This window comes from Thamnophis elegans, chromosome 14 (assembly GCF_009769535.1).
Source record: "Thamnophis elegans isolate rThaEle1 chromosome 14, rThaEle1.pri, whole genome shotgun sequence".
Taxonomy (NCBI): Eukaryota; Metazoa; Chordata; class Lepidosauria; order Squamata; family Colubridae; genus Thamnophis; species Thamnophis elegans.
The window spans coordinates 11491329-11512121 of record NC_045554.1 but is presented as its reverse complement, the minus strand read 5'-3'; the positions used below and the strand labels follow the sequence as shown (position 1 = coordinate 11512121).

At 42.9% G+C, this 20793-nt stretch overlaps 1 protein-coding gene across 3 annotated transcripts in view; it reads left to right on the top strand.

The window, feature by feature from the left end:
• PIGQ (phosphatidylinositol glycan anchor biosynthesis class Q) overlaps positions 1-20793 on the top strand; it is a 39131-nt gene that overhangs the window by 10616 nt on the left and 7722 nt on the right. For all 3 annotated transcript variants that reach the window (XM_032230306.1, XM_032230308.1, XM_032230307.1), the window contains 6 exons: positions 713-1406; positions 9998-10129; positions 12143-12263; positions 14049-14175; positions 15994-16147; positions 20168-20279. In XM_032230306.1, coding sequence (XP_032086197.1) covers positions 724-1406; positions 9998-10129; positions 12143-12263; positions 14049-14175; positions 15994-16147; positions 20168-20279 — 1329 coding nt within the window. In that variant the 5' untranslated portion in view covers positions 713-723. The remainder of the gene's footprint in view (positions 1-712; positions 1407-9997; positions 10130-12142; positions 12264-14048; positions 14176-15993; positions 16148-20167; positions 20280-20793) is intronic.

Below are 20793 nucleotides of genomic sequence, written 5' to 3'. Positions count from 1 at the left end.
CACATACTCTCTATAGAAATAGCAATGAAAATACTGTTCTGATCTAGGCTTCCTAAGAGCATAAAGCAAACTCCTGGTCCCAACAAAAAAACCTTTTATTAATTTGCTGTGAATTCTGCTCATTCACCTCCAGCAAAGTCTTTCAAGGGGGGATTTACCGTCACAGACCTCATCTGCCTTGGAGAGCTGCCAGGCCAATATCTGCAAAACGTGGCAAGGAGTCTCGGAGAGTCACAAACCAATTAAGCGAACTATTGTCTCCTGCAAACTCCACTCCCCTTTCGCTCCTCTTTTATTTTGTCTGGGAGGGGCCATTCATCATCTGGCCTTACTCCCAAGTCGACCCCTGTCCTTTAGCTGTTCCCTTCATCTGGCAATTTTGTTTACGCACACTGGGAACAGGCTCCAGCTGTTCCTCTGCCTCACTGATGTCTGACTCTGAAGGCAGCTGATAACTGGCATATGGCTTTTGCCCCCTCTCTGCCTCCGACACAGACTCCTCCTCAGAGCCTTCCCCAGACTCCAGGACTGGCCCAGGTTCCTCCCCAACCTCCTCACTGTCTGAATCTGCTGTCAGCTCTGCTGGCAGGTCACAACAAGTACTTCCTTCAGTTAGTTGAAGGCTTAAACTCTCTTAATTTGCTCCAGTGCACTGATTCAGAAAGCAGCTTGTTTATTTCATTTTTTTTTTCTGTTCCCTTACACATTTCAGATTTCCACATCATGGCGTTTAAAGTCTTTTTCCCTCTTTGCTGCGCTTCGGCTGAAAGTGGCCTTCTGATTGGACGATGGATTCCCGAACAGAACTCCATTGTTATCCTGGCTGTGATCCATTTCCCTTTGATTCCCGGTCAAGTGAAGCAGTACCTCTCTAAAATGCAACATGCCACCCAAGTCCAACTGTCCGTATTGGGTTCTTGGACTAACAGCGAAGAAAAGCAGAATTTGCAAAGGTTCCTGGAAGACCTGGGCACCATTTTTTCCCAGGGCCCCTGGATCCAACTCGGCAGGCAAAAGGACAGCAAGTTTTGGAACTGTTTGGCCACCTGGAAGGAATCCAGCAACAGCAGCAGCAGCAGCCTCGGCATCGAAGAAATCATCGTGATCTATTACGACCAGCGTAAAGTGATGTTGTCGCAGCTTCACCCGCCTAACCATCCCGGGGTAGCTTCCAGCCAGAAGGCAGCCGACGCTTCCAAGCTCGCTGCTGTGTTTGACACTGTTGCCAAAAGCAAATTGCTGTTCATGAAGGACCGGTATGACGAGGGGCCCATCAGGCTCACCCACTGGCAGTCTGAAGGGGTGGAGGCCAGCATTATCGTAGAACTGTTGAAACAAGTCTCCGTCCCCGCCTGTGCGCTGATAACACTCCTCCTTTCCTTCGTGGCTGGCATCTGTAAAAGCAGGTAGGTGGGATGAGTGGGAAGAAAGGACAGGCAATCATAGGTAAAGGTTCCCCTTGCACATATCTGCTAGTCATTCCCAACACCAGGGGGCGGTGCTCATCTCCGTTTCAAAACCGAAGAGCCAGCGCTGTCTGAAGACGTCTCCGTGGTCAAGTGGCCGCGCAGAATACTGTTATTTTCCCACCAAAGGTGGTTCTTATTTTTTTACTTGCATTTTTACCTGTTTTCAAATGGCTAGGTTGGCAGAAGCTGGGACAAGTAACGGGAGCTCACTCCGTTACGCGGCGCTAGGGATTCGAACGGGGGAGTTGCTGCAGGTGGTTCTTATTTTTTTACTTGCATTTTTACCTGTTTTCAAATGGCTAGGTAGGCAGAAGCTGGGACAAGTAACGGGAGCTCACTCCGTTACGCGGCGCTAGGGATTCGAACGGGGGAGTTGCTGCAGGTGGTTCCTATTTTTTTACGTGCATTTTTACCTGCTTTCAAATGGCTAGGTTGGCAGAAGCTGGGACAAGTAACGGGAGCTCACTCCGTTACGTGGCGCTAGGGATTCGAACAGGGGAATTGCTGCAGGTGGTTCCTATCTTTTTACTTGCATTTTTACCTACTTTCAAATGGCTAGGTTGACAGAAGCTGGGACAAGTAACGGGAGCTCACTCTGTTACGCGGCGCTAGGGATTCGAAAGGGGGAGTTGTTACCGGCATTACTGCCGGTTCGGTGCACACTCAATTTTTCAGGACTAGAACTCACTGTCTCCTAATGGTTGATCCAAAATCACCTAACCATCTTTCATGCTTAAGGCAGGACTGGAACTCACTGTCTCCTAGCTTGTAGCCTACTGCCTTCACCCACTAGATACACTGGCTGTCAGAAGTTAACTTCTGTTAACTCAGAAGTGGGGTGTTAGCAGTTTCAAGGTTGCCGACTTCCCATCTAGGCTAAATCCTCCCAGTGTTTTTGGATGGAAAATCCCTGGAAGAGCCCCCAAATGCAAACCTCCCACCTGTAATCCTGAGTGGGTGTGAAATTAAAAAAGCTTTTGGGGGTAAGTTTATACCTTAAAGCGGAGTGGGCCGTCAGAGAGGATCTCGTACTGCCAAGACATGGAAAAGGGGACTGAAGTTTTGCTTCCAAGCTGGCAAAGGGCAGTTTGATTAATTCCATTTGGATAGCAGCTTCTCAGCCATTCGAACCTTAGCAAGTGCAGCCTCGGGCTACGAAAACAGAAACCATCATAGGCAGGTTTTCCAACTGAGTAATACTGTCGTAGAAGATTACAGCTAAGGTATTCATACTATCTGTTGGAAGTAGAAGTCTAATAGCTTTCACATGTATTTGAAATGCCTGGGGGAACTGAAGGCCTTTGGATAAACTACAGTCCTGAGCATACAGATGACAAACATCAGCCTGGTTTGAGCTAATCAAGGTTTATTCATGAAGCATTGATTGAAAGTTAGATTGTTGAATGGCTAAATAAATGGGCTGAATGTTGTTCACCTCCTCAGGATTCTTGCTGCCGCACAGGGAATCTTGGATCGTATTCTAATGGACGATGAGAACTAGTGGTCTTTTTCCTGAGATGAAGTCAGGGAAAACATATTAGGATAGACAAAATGTGTGGACTTCAACTCCCAGAATTCCCTCACTAGCATTCTCCCTACGTTCCCAGAATTCCCCAGTCAACTTTAAAGGTGTTGACCTCAACTCCCAGAATTCCCCAGCCAGCACTCCCTGCACTCCCAGAATTCCCCAGTCAACTTTAAACATCTGGACTTCAACTCCTAGCATTTCCCAGCTAGTGTTCCCTACGCTCCCAGAATTCCCCAGTCAACTTTAAACATCTGGACTTCAACTCCTAGCATTTCCCAGCTAGTGTTCCCTACGCTCCCAGAATTCCCCAGTCAACTTTAAAGGCGTGGACCTCAACTCCCAGAATTTCCCCAGCCAGCATTCCCTACACTTCCAGAATGCCCCAGTGAGCTTTAAAAGCATGGACTTCCAGCTCCTGGAAGTCTCCAGTTAGCATTCCCTGCGTTCCCAGAATTCCCCAGTCAACTTTAAAGGCGTTGACCTCAACTCCCAGAATTCCCCAGCCAGCATGTTGAAGGTGAGATCCACACATTTTAAAGTGGTCGAAGTTGAGACGTGTGTGTATGTGTGTGTGTGTGTATTTGTGCGTATGAAATTCTGTAACCCACAGTAAGGCAATTCTGTGCTGTTTACCCAAGATACCTTCGTTCTGCAAATCAAAACTGCATCCTACCAATTTTTCTATGGGAAGTTATTGAGCTTTGCCAATTAAATTCCGAACAACGAGCATTGCAAACGGAGATCAGTTTATATTTATAAATGGTACATGTTTTGAAAGTCAGTTTGAGGTGGTTAGGGCATCAGCCTAGAAACTGGGAGGCCATCAGTTCCAGCCCTGTCTTTGGCATGAAATCAACTAGTCCAGGGGTTGGCAAACTTAAACACTCAAAGAGCCATTTGGACCCATTTCCTATAGAAAAGAAAACACCGGGCGCCACAAAGGTCCTAACCGGAAGCCCCCTGTTCAATTCTGGAGCTGACCGGAAGTTCAGTTCCCCCCACCATAGAGTCTCCTCCTAGCGCGGCATCCATTTTCCTCTATTTGTCATAACCGAAAGCCCTATCAATTGTGGAGACAACTGGAAAACCCTCCCCTTGCCATAGAGTCTTCTCCTGGCGCACTGTACTTCTCTCTCTCCCCACCCCCACCGGAAGCTCATCTCAAAATTGTGGTGCCGACCGGTGACGGAGCCGCAGCAGAGGGAGGAAAGAGCCACATGCGGCTCCAGAGCCGCAGTTTGCCAGTCGCTTTCTCTCAGCCCTAGGAAAGAGGGGAATGGCAAACCACTTCTGAAAAACCTGGTCAAGAAAACTGCAGGGACCTGTCCGGGCGATCTCCGAGAATCAGACAGGATTGAAACGAAGGGGAGGAAAAATCATGCAACAAATGTGGAGTTACCTTGATTGTAGATTTAAAGGAGAAAGAAGAGAGTGGTTTGGTTGCTCTTTAGCGCCATCTCTTGGTTATAAAGGCTTACTTTACGTTTATCTTTTAAAAGAGCCGGTTTACTTGTCTGTGGAGATTCTCAGTCATCCAAAGTTGCTTTTTTCAAGAGGCAACTGGACTTTCTTTTCTTTTTTTATTATTTTAATTTTATTTTTATATAAACAATCCATTGCTCGTACCCAGTCTGCCGCCTGGGTACAAATACTTTGTGCCACCATTAAAATATACAATCTGATTCATTATTTAATACCAATTTAGCTTAATTTCCAATATCTTAAGTATCTAATATTATAACAATCCCCTTGTAATTTATTTAACTCTATTAGTTATATCTATTAATATATTTTCTATACTTTAGATAACTTCTTTTACTATTAATTCTTATGTCTATTCTCTAACCGCCGGTAAATGATTCCCAAATTATGTAACAATCAGTTTGTTCTTTCTCTTTGATAGCCAGTGTCATCTGTTCATTTCTGCACATTCTAATATTTTCCTAATCCCATTTTCCTCTGTAGGGATCTCTTCACTTTTCCAATTTTGTGCAAATACAATCCTAGCTGCTGTTATAACATGAATAATCAAATATACATTTTCTTTATTATAATTTTCTGGTAAAATCTCCAGCAAAAATATTTCAGGACTTTCTTGTTTTTTCTTTTGAAGACGTTTCGCTTCTCATCCAAGAAATGTCTTCAGAGCTGAAGAAGCTTCTCAGACGAAAAGCAAAACGTCTTCAAAGAAAAACCAGAGAGCCCAGTTGCCTCTTGAAAAAGCACCTTTGGGTCAACGAGTTTACTTGCGATCTTCCCTCCTGCACATGCACAGACATGTCTTGTGGCAAATAGGCCTATCAGGATGCGCGTTAAAAGGACATCACCTTGCCACTCATTCTTTGGGCGCAGGCTGCCAAGAAAAAAAATAGCACACTTTGTGAAAGATGCAAAACCTGCTCGTAAACTTTATTTTTAGGAGCTGGGCAGTGGGTCTTTACACAGAAAAGTTCAATCAAAAATATCCAGGAGAGAAGAAATAGCAAAATAATTCAATATACGTCCTTTTCACTGCAGACAAATATAAACTCTGGAACGAGCTGAGGAAAAATATCAGTCTGGCTTCTCCAAATTCATGTTTCCATTTAAACCATTCGTCCTTTAACATGCTTTGTAAGTGGCATCAAACATTTTAGCATTGCATTGCTAATCTTAATGTTCATCTTATGGATCAGAAATTGCTTAAAACGAGGATGTAGGATTAACATAATTGTACAGGGATATGAGCAACCACACCATAAAGCTATTTTGGGATAAGACAAAATCTACAACAGGATGTTACACTAACATCCTAACTGGGTTAGGATGCTTTGTTTCCCAGCACTTTTTATTCAATTCGCTTTTTTTCCTAGGTTTACCAGAACTCTTGTTTATTCACTTTTGAGCCCATTTTTCTTTTTATGGTTACTTGTGTAGAGCTTTTGTTATATTTCTGACATTCTGTAGACTCTTTCCCTTCTTCTTCCCCCTTTCAAGAGCATTTGGATTCAATTTTTAGTGAGCCTTCCAAACAATTACTGCTGCAAAATAAGAGTAAATAAATAAATAAACATAAAGAAACTTTTTGCCATTGCATGCCGAAAACCCACAGCCATAATGCAATGCAATGTGTGTCTGACCCAGCCCCGCGCATCTGTGTGTGACCCCCCCATGCATGTGTGCATGATCCCCCTGCTCCCTCACGTACACACACACTCCTGTGCAGGCATCCCGTCCCGTCCCCCGCCCATTTTTGGCTTCCAGGTTGGTGCAGGAAGCTGTCCAGGCCCAAAACGGGGGCCCAAAATGCAATGTGAGCGTGCCACCCGGCATGCATGGCAGAGACCCAAAGACCAGCTGGCTGGTGGGAGGCGCCTGCGCATGTGCGGTGGAGCTGGGCTGAGTCGGTGGCTGGCGAGAGGGTTCTGCATGCCACCTGCCATCAAGGCTCTAAAAGCAGTGTTTCTCAACCTTGGCAACTTGAAGATGTCCGGACTTCAACTCCCAGAATTCCCCAGCCAGCGAATGCTGGGGGTTGAAGTCCGGGCATCTTCAAGTTGCCAAGGTTGAGAAACACTGCTCTAGAGTCCAAACCTTCCAGGTTGTGCATTTTAGGTACATAATGGTCTCCATTTGGGAAATGACTTTGAGTTAATTTGTTTAAATTCATTCAACAGTTGAAAATATGAAATGTCGAGTTCCTAGAAGGCACAGGAAGTGCTCACTGAACAATCCTTGAATGGCGAAATCTCATACAGTTTTACAGAAAGTCGACAAAGTATTCCGGAGAACCACGGTCGTGTTTTTATTAAAGAGCAAAGCTTGTCATTTTTTTCTGACAGTCTATGCAAAAAATAATTATTATTCCAACCCTAGAAAGGTTTTTCTGAGTCTTGTGCTGCAGCCTTTCACCCATTCATACGGGATTGATAGATTCTTTCATAAAAATTGTTGACATCTACGGAAATTGGAATTAGCCATTCAAAGAAAAAAATGGCTTCCACAAATGCTAGTTTTTTTTTTAAAAAAAATAGTTTGGGCATAAAGTTGCTTGCTTTTTGCTGATTCATAGGCTGGATGCTTACGAAATAGAAACCCTGAAAATATTATCTGATCCATTACATTCCTTAACTGCTCCTTCCCTCGTAGCAGGGCCTGGAACAGGGAGATTAAAAGCGAAATGGTTGCCATCTGATCTGACAAACTGAACCACAACAAAAAATAGTCACTACTGCTGCTATAACCTGGAGTGGGTATATTTTATGCAAGCAGCGTGTGTCAAATTCAATGGAATATGGAGCCATTTCAGCCTGGCTCAATTTATATCCCGCCTCGGTGTTTGGAACGCTCCTATTCAACCCCTAAATAGAATAATAAGAGGAAATGAAATCCCATCAAGCCGAAGAGGGGAATGCAAGCCACATGAACCTGAGGTCACACATTGCGCATAAGCAGCCATTCCTCAACATTAACTTGTGTTTTTTTTAATTCCTTCACCAATTTCCAAGGAATTCTCTTTGGGGAAGTTGTACTTGGTAGCTAGATGATGCCACGTTTGAATGTTTATTCACTGGGGCCCCTTTGCCTCTTCTTTTTACCTGTCAGCTTTCTGCTACTTCATTATTATCGTATCCTTGAGTGGCGTGAAATAGAGTTTAGTCTGGATAAGAAGTGGGTTTCTATCGGTTTGGACCGGTTCGGCCGAGTCGGTAGTAACTTGGCCGGACAAGCGCCCGAATTGGTTCTATCTTCGGTGGCGTCATCTTGATTTTCTGTTCTGCACATGCACAGAACAATCTTCATTTTTTAAATGTGCGCATGCATAGACCTTTTTAAGGGCAAATGTGCATGTATACTGGAGCAAAGCGAGCAGCCCGCACAAAATGTTTCAGGCACCGAACCAGTAGTAATGCCGGCGTGAAACCCACCCCTGGGGTGTGTTTGTGTGTGTGTGTGTGTGTGTGTGTGTGTGTGTGTGCGTGCGTGCGTGCCTGTATACGGATGGGCAGATAGATAGATAGATGAATGATAGATAGATAGATGATAGATAGATAGATAGATAGATAGATAGATAGATAGATAGATAGAAAGAAAGATAGAAAGATAGATAGATAGATGATAGATTGATAGATGATAGATAGATAGATAGATAGATAGATAGATAGATAGATAGATAGATAGATAGATAGAAGAAAGATAGATAGGTGGTAGATAGGTGATAGATAGATGATTGATTGATTGATAGATAAATAGATGATAGATAGATAGATAGATAGATAGATAGATAGATAGATAGATAGATGGATGGATGGATGGATGGATGGATGGATGGATGGATGGATGGATGGATGGATGGATAGATGGATAGATAGGATAAAGAGCCCTCATCAGAGCCTTCCCCAGACTCCAGGACTGGCCCATGTTCCTCCTCAACCTCCTCACTGTCCGAATCTGCTACCAGCTCCTCTGGTGGGCCCCAACAGCTCTTTTCTACACGAAATGCCACATCTAAATCCCAGTGGGAATATCTGGACTTTGGAACTGTTGCAAGTCTTGTTCTTGGGAATTGGATTGAAGAATACAGAGGGTGGATTGAACAAAGGATGGCGGTCCCTTTGCATGTAAAGCTTATACATTTATTTATTGCAAATATATATCCTGTAGCAATCCCTTCAGTTCTTGGGAGCAAGTGCATCTTCTCATTGCTTTGTATATGTCTTCCGTAATTTGATGTTGCAGACAGCAGCTGTTTTATCCTGCATCTCTGTTCTCCTCTCCAGATTTTAAATACTAGACTTTTGAAAATGTGTTAATGAAGAGACTGCACTTGTCACTTCCAAGCACCGATTTTTAGCTCTAGCAGTTGCTCTTTATCCCACTTGTGGACATAATTTATTAGAAGGCATGTGGAGGAAATAACCCCATGTAATTAGCCTTCAGGAGATGACACCGTGATGCCTCTAAAAGTGCATCATTAATTTTGAAATGTCATACAGAATTGAACTATCAGAACTATGCCAGTTTATTGTCCAAGTGAGCAATGGCATATTTTAATCAACCCTCCAGGGCAAAATTCCCAGCCTGTGGAAAGCTAGGATGTCAAAGAGTAAATTTTGATTTAGGCATGAGTTTGTTACTGTCGTAGGGACGCGGTGGCTCAGTGGCTAAGACACTGAGCTTGTCGATCAGGAAGGTTGGCAATTCGGCAGTTCGAATCCCTAGCGCTGCGTAATGGAGTGAACTCCCGTTACTTGTCCCAGCTTCTGCCAACCTAGCAGTTCGAAAACATATAAAAATACAAATAGAAAAATAGGAACCACCTTTGGTGGGAAGGTAACAGCGTTCCGTGCGCCTTCGGCATTTAGTCATGCCGGCCACATGACCACGGAGACGTCTTCGGACAGGGCTGGCTCTTTGGCTTTGAAACGGAGATGAGCACCGCCCCCTAGAGTCGGGAACGACTAGCACATAGGTGCAAGGGGAACCTTTACCTTTTACCTTGTTGCTGTCAGCTACTGATAGTCTTCAGCTTATGACCTCAATCGAGGCCCAAATTTTTGTTGCTAAGGGAGACATTTGTTAAATGAGTTTTGCCCCATTTTTAAGACTTTTCTCGCCACAATTGTGAAGCAATGTGACTGCAATGGTTAAATTAGTAACACAGCTGTTAAGTGAATCCGTCTGACTTTGCTTGTGAGAAGGTCACAAAAAGAGACCGCATGACCCCGGGACACTGCAAACGTCATAAATATGAACCAATTGCCAAACTTTGATCGTGTGACCACAAGGAGGCTGCAATGGTCATGAAAAATGCTCCTAAGTCGGTTTTTTCAGTGCTGTTGTAACTTTGAACGATCACTAAATGAACTGCTGTAAGTTGAGGACTGTCTAGCAAATGCCTTTGCCCGACACCCAAAGGAATACTACTTGTGTTGCTTTATGAGAAAGAAGTTCTCAGAAGGAGGGAATCCTTCATTAACAGTGTTGGTTTCATTGGTCTGGGTTTGTTTTTTTCCTCCAGGGCTCTGACATTTTGGCCCCTGTCCTTCATCTGGAGCAAACTTTCCACCTACGAGCAGTTGAGGCATCGGTTCCAACATCTCCAAGTCATCAGCAGTGAGAAGGCAGCTTCAGATCAGGCCCAAGCAATGAGGTAAGAATTCCGCTGCACGGAATATGTTCTGTATTCTGATGGGCTCCATGACCGATATCCAAAGACACCACAGTAATGTTGACTTACAACAGTTCCTTTAGTGGCTGTTCAAAGTTACAACATCACTGAAAAAGAGTGACGTCAAGAGACATACTGACCTACAATCAGCCTATGAAGCCTTCAGAATCCAAATCAACCAGAGATAGCACCGACCCGTAACCAACCCAAGGAGAGAGGGAGAGGGAGAAAGAAAGAGAGAGAGAAATGAAAGGAAAGGAAAGAAAGAAGGGAAGAAAGAAAAATAGAAAGAAAGATAGAAAGAAAGAAAGGAAAGAAAGAGAAAGAAAGAAAAAATGGAAGGAAAGGAAAGGAGGATGGAAAAGAAAGAGAAAGAAAGAAAAAAAAGAAAGAAAGAAAGAAAGAAAAAGGAAAGAAAGAGAAAGAAAGAAATGGAAGGAAAGGAGGAAGGAAAAGAAAGAAAGAAAGAAAGATAGGAGGAAAGGAAAGGGGAAGGAAAAGAAAGAAAGAGAAAGAAAAAGAAAGAAGAAGAGAGAGAGAAGAAAGAAAGAAGAAAGAAAGAAAGAAAGAAAGAAAGAAAGAAATCAGCCTAAGGCAGATCATGAAGTTGCCATTTTGGTGTCCCAGTAGGTTCATATGCAAAGAGCTTCCTGGGGCGGAAAAAAAGGGACTCTTAATATTGAGGTATTGTCTGTCTCTGTTTGAGGGGAGGTGGGGGGAATGAGAAGGTTTTTATAAGTGAGGATAGAACATTCTGTTTCCCAAAATATAGTTGTGCGTGTGGGCAGACTTCTCATTGTTTCTGGAAACATTCTGTTCCATTGTGTTTATATTTTGTGGTGCTGCACCTGAGAGAGTCACATTGGACTGAACATTTTGGGCTTTTTTTTCTCCTGCTGCTGCCCCCGTACCACTGCCCACACAACTTCCATTTCTATCCAACAAATGAGAGAGTTGCCCAGGAAACAGAAGCTGGCATGCCAACCCTGGCACAGCTGTAGAAAATATCTGCACAGCACCTGCCTCTGCGTGGTTGCAGAAACCTCAAATGCCTTTTGGAGAACTCCTGGATTCTACTTTCCCCTTTACACATAGTCCTCGCTTTATCCCCCATTCATTTGGTGACCATTCAAAGTTACAATGGCACTGGAAAAAGTGGCTTACTCACAGTTACGACCGACACAGCCATCCCCACAGTTGTAGCATAGCATGTTTGGAAAATCTAGCCAATAGCGTTTTCTTGTAGGAGACGACCAGGCTGAGCCTGAGGGAGGAGTCAAAGGCGTTATCAGTCATAAGTCCTTGAGCACCCACAAGAGATCCAAGTCTAGTCCACCTTGAATTCCTTTCTATTCTTATCTCCCGCTCCTTTCCTTTGACTGCTAGTAGTTCAGATTCTTGTAGAGAGGATCAAGTTTGCAATAAATCTTTATGTACAATTGAATGGCGTGGATCCCCTGATTCCCCCTGGTGCTTGACACTTATTCAACAAACAATGCAGCCTACAAATTTGGTTCTCATCCTTAAAAGAAAAGCTTGAATGTGTCTGAATTTTGAGGAACGCTTACCATATTTTTCGGAATAAAAGATGCACCTTCCCCCCCCCGCCCCTAAACGAGCGTGGAAATGTGGGTGTGTCTTATACATCGAATACAGCCATTTTTGGCCTCCCAAATCCCTGCCTCCGCACTCCATTTTTGCGAAAAATGGGCCATTTTTCGTAAAAACTGAGGCGCTTTCCCCTTCCTCCAGCCCCCAGAAGCACTCTGCAGGCTTCAGCAGGGCTGGGGGAAGGGGAAAATGCCCCCGTTTCTGCAGAAAAACAGGACATTTTTCGCAAGAACAGAGACACTTTTCAGCAGGACAAAAACTTTTTTTTCTTACTTACCTCTTCAAAATCTTGGTGTGTGTCATACACTGGTGCGTCATATAGTCCGAAAAATACAGTAACTCTACCTGACATGGCAAACAATGTTTTTTTTTTCCCCAATGCAGGAAAGCCAACATCTTTATCTCTCTCCTCATTGACGTGGCTCTCGGCGTCCTGCTCATGTCCTGGTTGTATCAAATGAACTGGATTGGTTATCTTGCCAGTGGCCTTGTCCCAGTGGCTGATGTAAGTTTTGTTCTGGCCTAGGCTTCCCCAAAAAGCACGAAGCAGATTCCTGGTCCCAACAAAACCCCAACAAAACCGTGCGGCGCAAATACTGTGGGGGTAAGACACCCCTAACACTCCTCAGAGTGTGTGTATTCTGTTAAGATGCAGCCTGTTGTGCCTTAAAATGGCTTCTACCATACTGCCATAAAATGGCTTCTACTGTGCAGCGCAGTGGAGTTTCCATGATAATGGTTTCACAGTACTCCACAAGGGGGCTCCCTCTGGTAAGAGGGAAAATCCAACATTAAAAATTAAGGTGGTATCACTTTTCTTAACACTTCTGGGGGCACAGGGAAAATATTTGTAACTCATTTAATTGTCGCCAAAATCAGGGTTTTTCCTGTCTAATACAGGCTTAGGATAAATAAATACAATGCCGGGTTATCAGCTAGTTGCAAATAAAGGCCTGAACTACTTCAGATTCCTTTCCTTCTGGTCCAGGATCAAATGTTTCTCCTGGATTCCCTCCAAAAGCTGCGTGACCACAATGTCACTGTGCAGTTAGCGTGTTCTTAGGTAAATGCTTCACTTAACATTGTTCATTGTTTGATAAAATGCATCGGCACTCCTCATTTCAAAGCAAAATCTCTCTCTCTCTGATGCAAGTTGAATTGACTTAGAGCCCAGCCAGAGAGAGGAAGATTTGTGGTGGTAATGGCTGTGGTTGTTATTCCCATGATGAATTCTTGCGGCTTTTGACTGCTAAAAGCCCTGTGGCAAATACATACAAGACCTTTCCGTCCATAAATCATAAGAGCGTGTGATCCGTTCCCAAATACTGGTAAAAAAAATTACATCCCTCGTGTAAAATTGCATTCCTTTGCTCTCCTTCCCCCTGCCTCTCTAGTTTCCGTTCCCATTAATGATCCTTGGCCCCAGGTCGCTGGGCACCAAAGTCATTCCCCCCCCACCCCCCATCCAGGCTGAGAAACATCATCCTAATTTGCTATCGTGGTTTAATTGTGGCTAGCAACTAGTATGCAGAAAACAAAATCTGGCCACCAAAGATCTCAATGGCATTTAAATATGTACAGATTAACAGAGTTGGAAGGGACCTTGTAGGTCATCGAGTCCAACCACTGGCCGAAGCAGGAGACCCTACATCATTTCTGACAAAGGGCAGTCCAGTCTCTTCTTGAAAGCTTCCAGTGATGAAACTCCCACAACTTCCGAAGGCAACTTCTGTTCCATGGGTTGATTGTTTCCACCTACCAGGAAATTCGCACTTATTTCTAGTTTGAATCTCTCCTTGTTCAGTTTCCATCCATTATTCCTTTATCTGGCCTTCGGGTGCTTTGGAGAATAGGTTGACCCCCTCTGTGGCAGTCCCTCAAATATTAGAAGACTGCTATCCTGTCTCCCCTGGTCCTTCTCTTCACTAGACTAGCCAGGCCCAGTTCCTGCAACTGTTCATCGTATGTTTTAGCCTCCAGTCCCCTAATCCTCCTGGTTGCTCTTCTCTGCAGTGTTACTAGAGTGATATATTGATATAGAATGATATATTGATCAGTGTTCCTGAACCTTAGCAATTTTAAGATATGGCTGGCCGGGGAATTCTGGGAGTTGAAGTCCTCCTATTGTGAAGTTACCGTGGTTGAGAAACACTGTATTTGATGCCTCCAATGCACTTTCTTTCCATGAGTAAAAAAGGGAATAAAATCATATTTTAGCTTTTTTGAAAATCACTCTGTACTTTACAAGCTGTTTTCCACTGACGCTGATCATATCTTCCTCTTTCGGCAGCATATCGCCCAGCAGCTCCAGAACCTCCTGCAGTGGCTGATGGGTGTGCCAGCCGGTCTAAAAATGAACAGAGCTTTGGATCAGGTGCTGGGACGCTTTTTCCTTTACCACATCCACCTCTGGCTCAGTAAGTGCCCTTCTCATCCTTTGTCTGTGCCATGTAACAAACTCCTTTGTTCCAGTTGAGGAAAATCAGACGATGCCATCTGATCGTTTAAGACTACAAATCCTATCATCCTTGACTTTGCTGGCTGGCAGGCACCAGGCCAGAGAAAGCAAGAACTGCCCACATCCGAATGTGTCGTTCAATGAGGAATCTCTTTTAGAGGTTCTAGAAGCTGTGCTCTGGAACCAGGGACCTAAGATTTGAGAATAGGACAGGACACCTGAGAGTTGCATGCCCCATTCTTCTCTAGATTGCTATGCAATTCTCTTTGATACCCAACAAGCACATAAATAGATAATGAATTTATAGATTTATAAATTACCTATTACCTATCTTCTTCTACTTATGACTACAATCTTGTTGCTTGTAACTTTACGATCTATGTTTTATTTAGTTTCCTATTATGATTTTGATTGCTTATTTAGTATCCTGTGATTATCACTAAGTGTTGTATCTTATGATTCTTGATGAATGTATTTTTTTATGTACACTGAGAGCTTATACATCAAAGACAAGTTCCTTGTGTATCCAATCAGACTTGTCCAATCAAGAATTCTATTCTATTCTATTCTTATTCTTATTCTATTCTTATTCTACTCTACTCTACATTCTATTATATACTTTATATTATATATATGTTATATACCTCTACTCTACTCTACTCTACATTCTATTCTATACTCTATATTCTATATTCTATACTGCTATTCTATTCTGTTCTATTCTATTCTTTTCTACTCTACTCTACTCTACTCTACATTCTATTCTATACTCTATATTCTATATTCTATATTGCTATTCTATTCTTTTCTACTCTACTCTACTTTGTTATAGAGGTCATGCTTGTTTGTTCTTTGGACTGTTGGTGAGATACAAAGATGTCATTTTAGGCTCTGTTTTATTTGTTCTTGTTCAGTAATTCCAAATCCTCGATGACCATTGTTTCATCAAGATTGCATTGATTGTTCCTTTGGAGTGTTATAAGCTCAGATTTGGGTCATCAGTGGTGGTATTTGACCATCTTTCCTTTCAGTCTCTTTTTCCATTTGATTTTTCTAAGTATTGGGAATCTTCTCCATTGACTCTTATCTTGGCATGATGCACCCCAAATGTCTAAGGTTTAGGTTCATATTTAGGACTTGCTTAGCACCTTGGTGTTACAGCACCTGAAAGGTTATTTTAATAGACAGGCAAAGTTGAATTCAGATATCAGATTTTATTTATTTCTCAACCAATTATAATCTTTATGGTTATCATTTCCAGTATCATTTAGTAAGAGATTTGATCTTTATCTTGATGGAGATAGAAAGTTTTAGCGCTCTTTGCAGAAAGAGTTGCAGGTTTGTCTAGTCTAGTGAAAAGAAGGACTAGGGGAGACATGATAGCAGTCTTCCAATATCTCAGGGGCTGTCACAAAGAAGAGGGAGTTAAGCTATTCCCCAAAGGACCTGCAGGTAGGACAAGAAGCAATGGGTGGAAACTAATCAAGGAAAGAAGCAACTTAGAACTAAGGAGACATTTCCTGACAGTGAGAACAATTAACCAGTGGAACAGAAGTTGCCTTCAGATGTTGTGAATGCCCCAATACTGTAAGTTTTTAAGAAGAGATTCGATAGCCACATGTCTGGAATGGTATATGGTCTCCTGCTTCAGCAGAGGGTTGGATTAGAAGACCTCCAAAGTCCCTTCCAATTCTTTTATTTTGTTCTGTTATTTGTGATAACTCTCATTGAAGAGGGGTGGTTGCTCTTTTTTAAGTGCTGCCGTTTCCTCCTTCAGGCTACATCCATCTGTTGTCTCCATTCATTGAGAAGATCCTGTGGTATGTTGGCTTGTCAGCTTGCCTTGGCTTAACAGTGGCCCTTTCCATCCTTTCCGACATCATTGCACTCCTGACATTCCACATCTACTGTTTTTACGTCTATGGAGCCAGGTAGGTGTGCTAGATTCCCTGGGTTACCAGGCAAACCATGAATCAATGGAACGACTTGCCTCCAGAGGTTGTGGGTTCTCCATCACTGGAGGCTTTTAAGAAGAGATTGGGCAACCGTTCATCCGAAATGCTATAGGATCTCCTCTAGCTTTGCAGGGGGTTGGAATAGAGGTCCCTTCTGTTATTCTGTTAAAGAAGTTCTCCTCACTCACCTTCTGCTCACCTTCTATTAAATGAGGGAGTAGTACCCTGTTTCCCTGAAAATAAGACCTCCCCGGATAATAAGCCCAATCGGGCTTTTGAGCATATGCGTTAAAATAAGCCCTCCCCAAAAATACTGCAACACAGCAGCAGCCATGAGGTGACCACGTTCGCCACCTCCTGCACCTCAAAAGTAATGACCTCCCCGAAAATAAGCCCAAGTGCTTATTTCAGGGGTCAAAAGAAAATAAAACCCTGTCTTAGTTTTTGGGAAACACAGTAGTAGTAGTAGTAGTAGTAGTAGTAGTAGTAGTAGTAGTAGTAGTAGTAATAAATAGTAAGTAGTAGTAGTAAGTAGTAGTAAGTAGTAGTATTAAGTAGTATTAAGTAGTAGTAGGAGTAGTAAATAGTAGTAGTATAGCCTTTATTGTCATTGTACATCATGTATACAATGAAATTGGTTTTAGCCTCACTGGTGCAATCCATGATGACAAAAACAAGCAACATAAATAGTATAATGAAGAATTCTTATGCAAGTAATTAGGGGGGAAGAAAGAAAAAGAAAAAAACTAGTAATACGTTTTCGCGTGTGCATGCAGTGTTTGTGGTTTTTTTTAAGAGTAATTGTGTTTTGTAACTGTGGACAAAAAACAAGACATCGGCCTGCCTAAAATTCTTCCCAGGCTCCTCCATTAAGGTTTCTCAGGCCAGGACTCCTTCTGCTCCTGTGCCTTAATTCAATAAAATTAAGAATTCTATTAATATTTTATTAAGAATAGAATTAGGAAGAGATTGGGCAGCCATTTGTCTGAAACGGTATAGGGTTTGCGGCCTGCGCAGGTATTTGGACTCCAAGGTCCCTTCCAACTCTGTTATTGTATATTATTAATAGTTTCAGTTTGATTAAAGCACTTGACTTCCGATCTGGAAAATGATATTTTGAACGTAAATGTTGAGAAAAAGGAACCAAAACCTGTTTTTTTAAAAAAAACTGTTCCTGGAATGATAGGCAAAAAAGACACACACACTTGCACGAAAGAAATCATCAGAGATTGGAGAAACAATTTCTCATTGTTTGGAAAGCAAGTCAGAAAGAAATTAAAAGGGAGATGGGCAGACAGATAATGAACGAAGAGGACAGTACAGATTAAAGAGAGCTTCTTTTAATTTATGACTAAATCCAAAGCAAGCAGACAAAGGAAACCAGATCTGGATGATATATTTCCTATAAATGCCTTCTAGCAGACTTGAAAATGCCCCAAACACTTGAGTGCCCCCGGCAGGCTTATGCTTAAAGTAAAGGTAAAGGTTCCCCTCGCACATATGTGCCAATTGTTCCCGACTCTAGGAGGACAGTGCTCATCTCCGTTTCAAAGCCGAAGAGCCAGCGCTGTCTGAAGAAGTCTCTGTGGTCATGTGGCTGGCATGACTAAACGCCAAAGGCGCACAGAACGCTGTTACCTTCCCACCAAAGGCGGTTCCTATTTTTCTACTTGCATTTTTTAAAGTGCTTTCGAACTGCTAGGTTGGCAGAAGCGGGGACCAGTAACAGGAGCTCACTCCATTATGCAGGGCTAGAGATTCAAACCTCTGAATTGCCGACATTTCTGATCGATAAGCTCAGCGTCTTAGCCACTGAGCCACCACGTATGCTTATCAAAATACAAAAATGCCAATATTTAGCCTCAGAAGCGCAGAAACAAGCTAAGAGTTGCCCGTGCATTCCATTCTCGATCCCTTCGTTAAGCAAGCCCGCTTCGTAGATTGATTTCCATTTGAAAAGGCTTTTCTTTTGAAGTAGCCAAAACCAAAATAAAACCCCAACGCTCTCTCTCTTTGGGAAAGTATAGGAAGTCATGGGAATCACATTGTTAGGCCACTTTTTACATGTGGGAATTTTTTCGCAAGCCGGACAGTTCTCAGACTGCCTTTTTCCCCATTGCCCTGACCTCAGGATCTCATATTACCCTTGCTAAGCCTGCCAGCGGCCAACCCTCACAATTTTCCATTTTCCATATATATGTGCAATAAAGGTTATTGCTATCCCATTCAGACTGCGGCTTGGTCTCGTAGCCAAAATCCCTGTCCTCTTAGAAGTACTGTCCCACCCAAGCACCTTTTTTTTCCGTCCTGTTTTGTTTATTTTATTTATATGACATATAAAAATTCAATTTCCATCAAACTGTGTTGTCTGGGTACAATTGTTTATAATCAGAATGTTTACATCATAATCAAAATAATCATAATCAAAATGTTTACATCATAATAATAGTAATACTATAGTAACAATAATACTTATCTACTTTAACAAACCTCCATTTTAACATTTATCCTTTTTATGTCCCCACATTTCTAACTTCTGTTTCTATTGTCTAACCATTGGTAAAATAGGTCCCCTATCAAAAAATATTCAGTTTCTTCTTCGTCCTTTTTTTTTTAATCCTTCATTTTTATTCAGCATTTTTAAACATTAAAATTACAGTTACACTTTTACAGCTTTCTACTATAGGTTTTTTTTTTAATAATTTCTAATTTTCCATTCTAAGGCCTATTGTTTCATACATATACCTCCTTGTTTGATGATTATCATTTTCTTCTTTGTTCTTAATAGTAAGCGTTAGTGTATCCATTTCTGCGAATTCTAATATTTTCTTACTGACATTTTCATCTGTCGGGATCTCATCATTCTTCCATTGTTGTGCAAATACAATTCTAGCTGCAGTTAATCCATGTAAAATCAAATATATAGTTCTTTTATCAATTTTTTTCAGCAGAATGCCCAATAAAAATATTTGTGGTTTCAAATCTATATGCTGCCCACGCACCTCTTACAAGAGTGGGCAATCCTAAACCTGATCACCCATCATGTGGTACAGTAGTGGGATTCAGCCAGTTCGCACCTATTCGGGAGAACCGGTTGTGGGAAGAAATCTCCTTTTGTTTTTTTTCCACTTTGCGGGGCTAATCCTGTAAGGAAGGCAGGAAGGAAACATTCTGGTGTTGTTTCTAGCCTAATCTTTATTGCCCTGCTTCCAGAAACTGCCTCTCCGGTTAACCCTTATGACACTGTAACAGCGAAGTGCCCCTCGACGTGAGTGACGTTGAGTTGGCCACGCCCACCCAATCACATGACCACTGAGCCCCACCTACCCAGCTTGTCATTAGGGCAGAGAACCAGTTGTTAAATTATTTGAATCCCACCACTGATGTGGTAACATCCAGGCCATAACCTAAATTCTGCAGTCAACATCTGGGGACCAAACCAGAGTGCAAGTAATCCTTGCTTCGGTGACCATTCAAAGTTACGACAGATCCCCCTCAAAAGATACTCATGTCCCAATTCTGGAGCTCCAACAGTGGCAGCCCCCTCTGGTCACATGGCTGCATCTCGAACACTTGGCAACCTCCTCACCTTTATGGTGTTTGCAGCGATCAGAATAACAGAATTATACTGTCAGGGTTCCAAGTGACGCCCCCAACGAAAGAAGACTCCGAGGCTTGAGTTTCCATTTTATTAAGAGATGTCATGTTGACACATCTGGGAAAACCCGAATCTGAAAGCCCCCCAGGTGTTTCCCACCCGGTTGAAAGCTCAAGACCCTTCCCTAACACCCACATGGTCCAATTGAGCATTGCTGGCACGGTTCTTGTAAAGTTTCATCAGCAGTGAATAAACGTATTTTCAGCCGTCCGGATTGCTTGTCACTCACAGAGCCTTGGTTATTTGAATGGACCCCACTAGAACGGAGCCTTGGGTAAAAGTGTGGGGTTTTATTTTCAGGGCCGTCCTGACTTTCTCTTTTCCTCCTTGGGACTTAGGCTGTATTGCTTCAAGATTTATGGCTTGTCATCTCTGTGGCGCTTATTCCGAGGGAAGAAATGGAACGTCTTGAGGCAACGCGTAGATTCCTGCTCCTATGACTTAGACCAGGTAAAGGCTCTCTGCGGGCACCGCTCTGACCGAGGCTTCCCAAGAGCATGCAGCAAACTCCTGGTCCTGACAAAAAACCCTTTTGTTAATTGACTGTGAATTCTGCTCATTCACATCCAGCAAAGTCTTTCAAGGGAGGATTAAAAGTCACAGACCTTCTCTGGCTTGGAGAGCTGCCAGGCCTATATCTGCAAAACCTGGCAAGGAGTCTCAGAGAGTCACAAACCAATTAAGCAAATTAATTGTTTCCTGCAAACTCCACTCCCCTTTCGCTCCTCTTTTGTTTCCTCTGGGAGGGGCCATTCACTGTCCACCTGTGGCCTTACTCCCAAGTCGACCCCTGTTCTTTAGCTGCTCCCTTCGTCTGGCCACTCTACAGGTGCACAATGCGAACAGTCTCCAGCTGTTCCTCTGCCTCGCTGATGTCTGACTCCAAAGTATGTGTGTCTGTGTGTGTGTATGTATGTGTGGATGGATGGATGGATGGATGGATGGATGGAGTATATAAGTATAT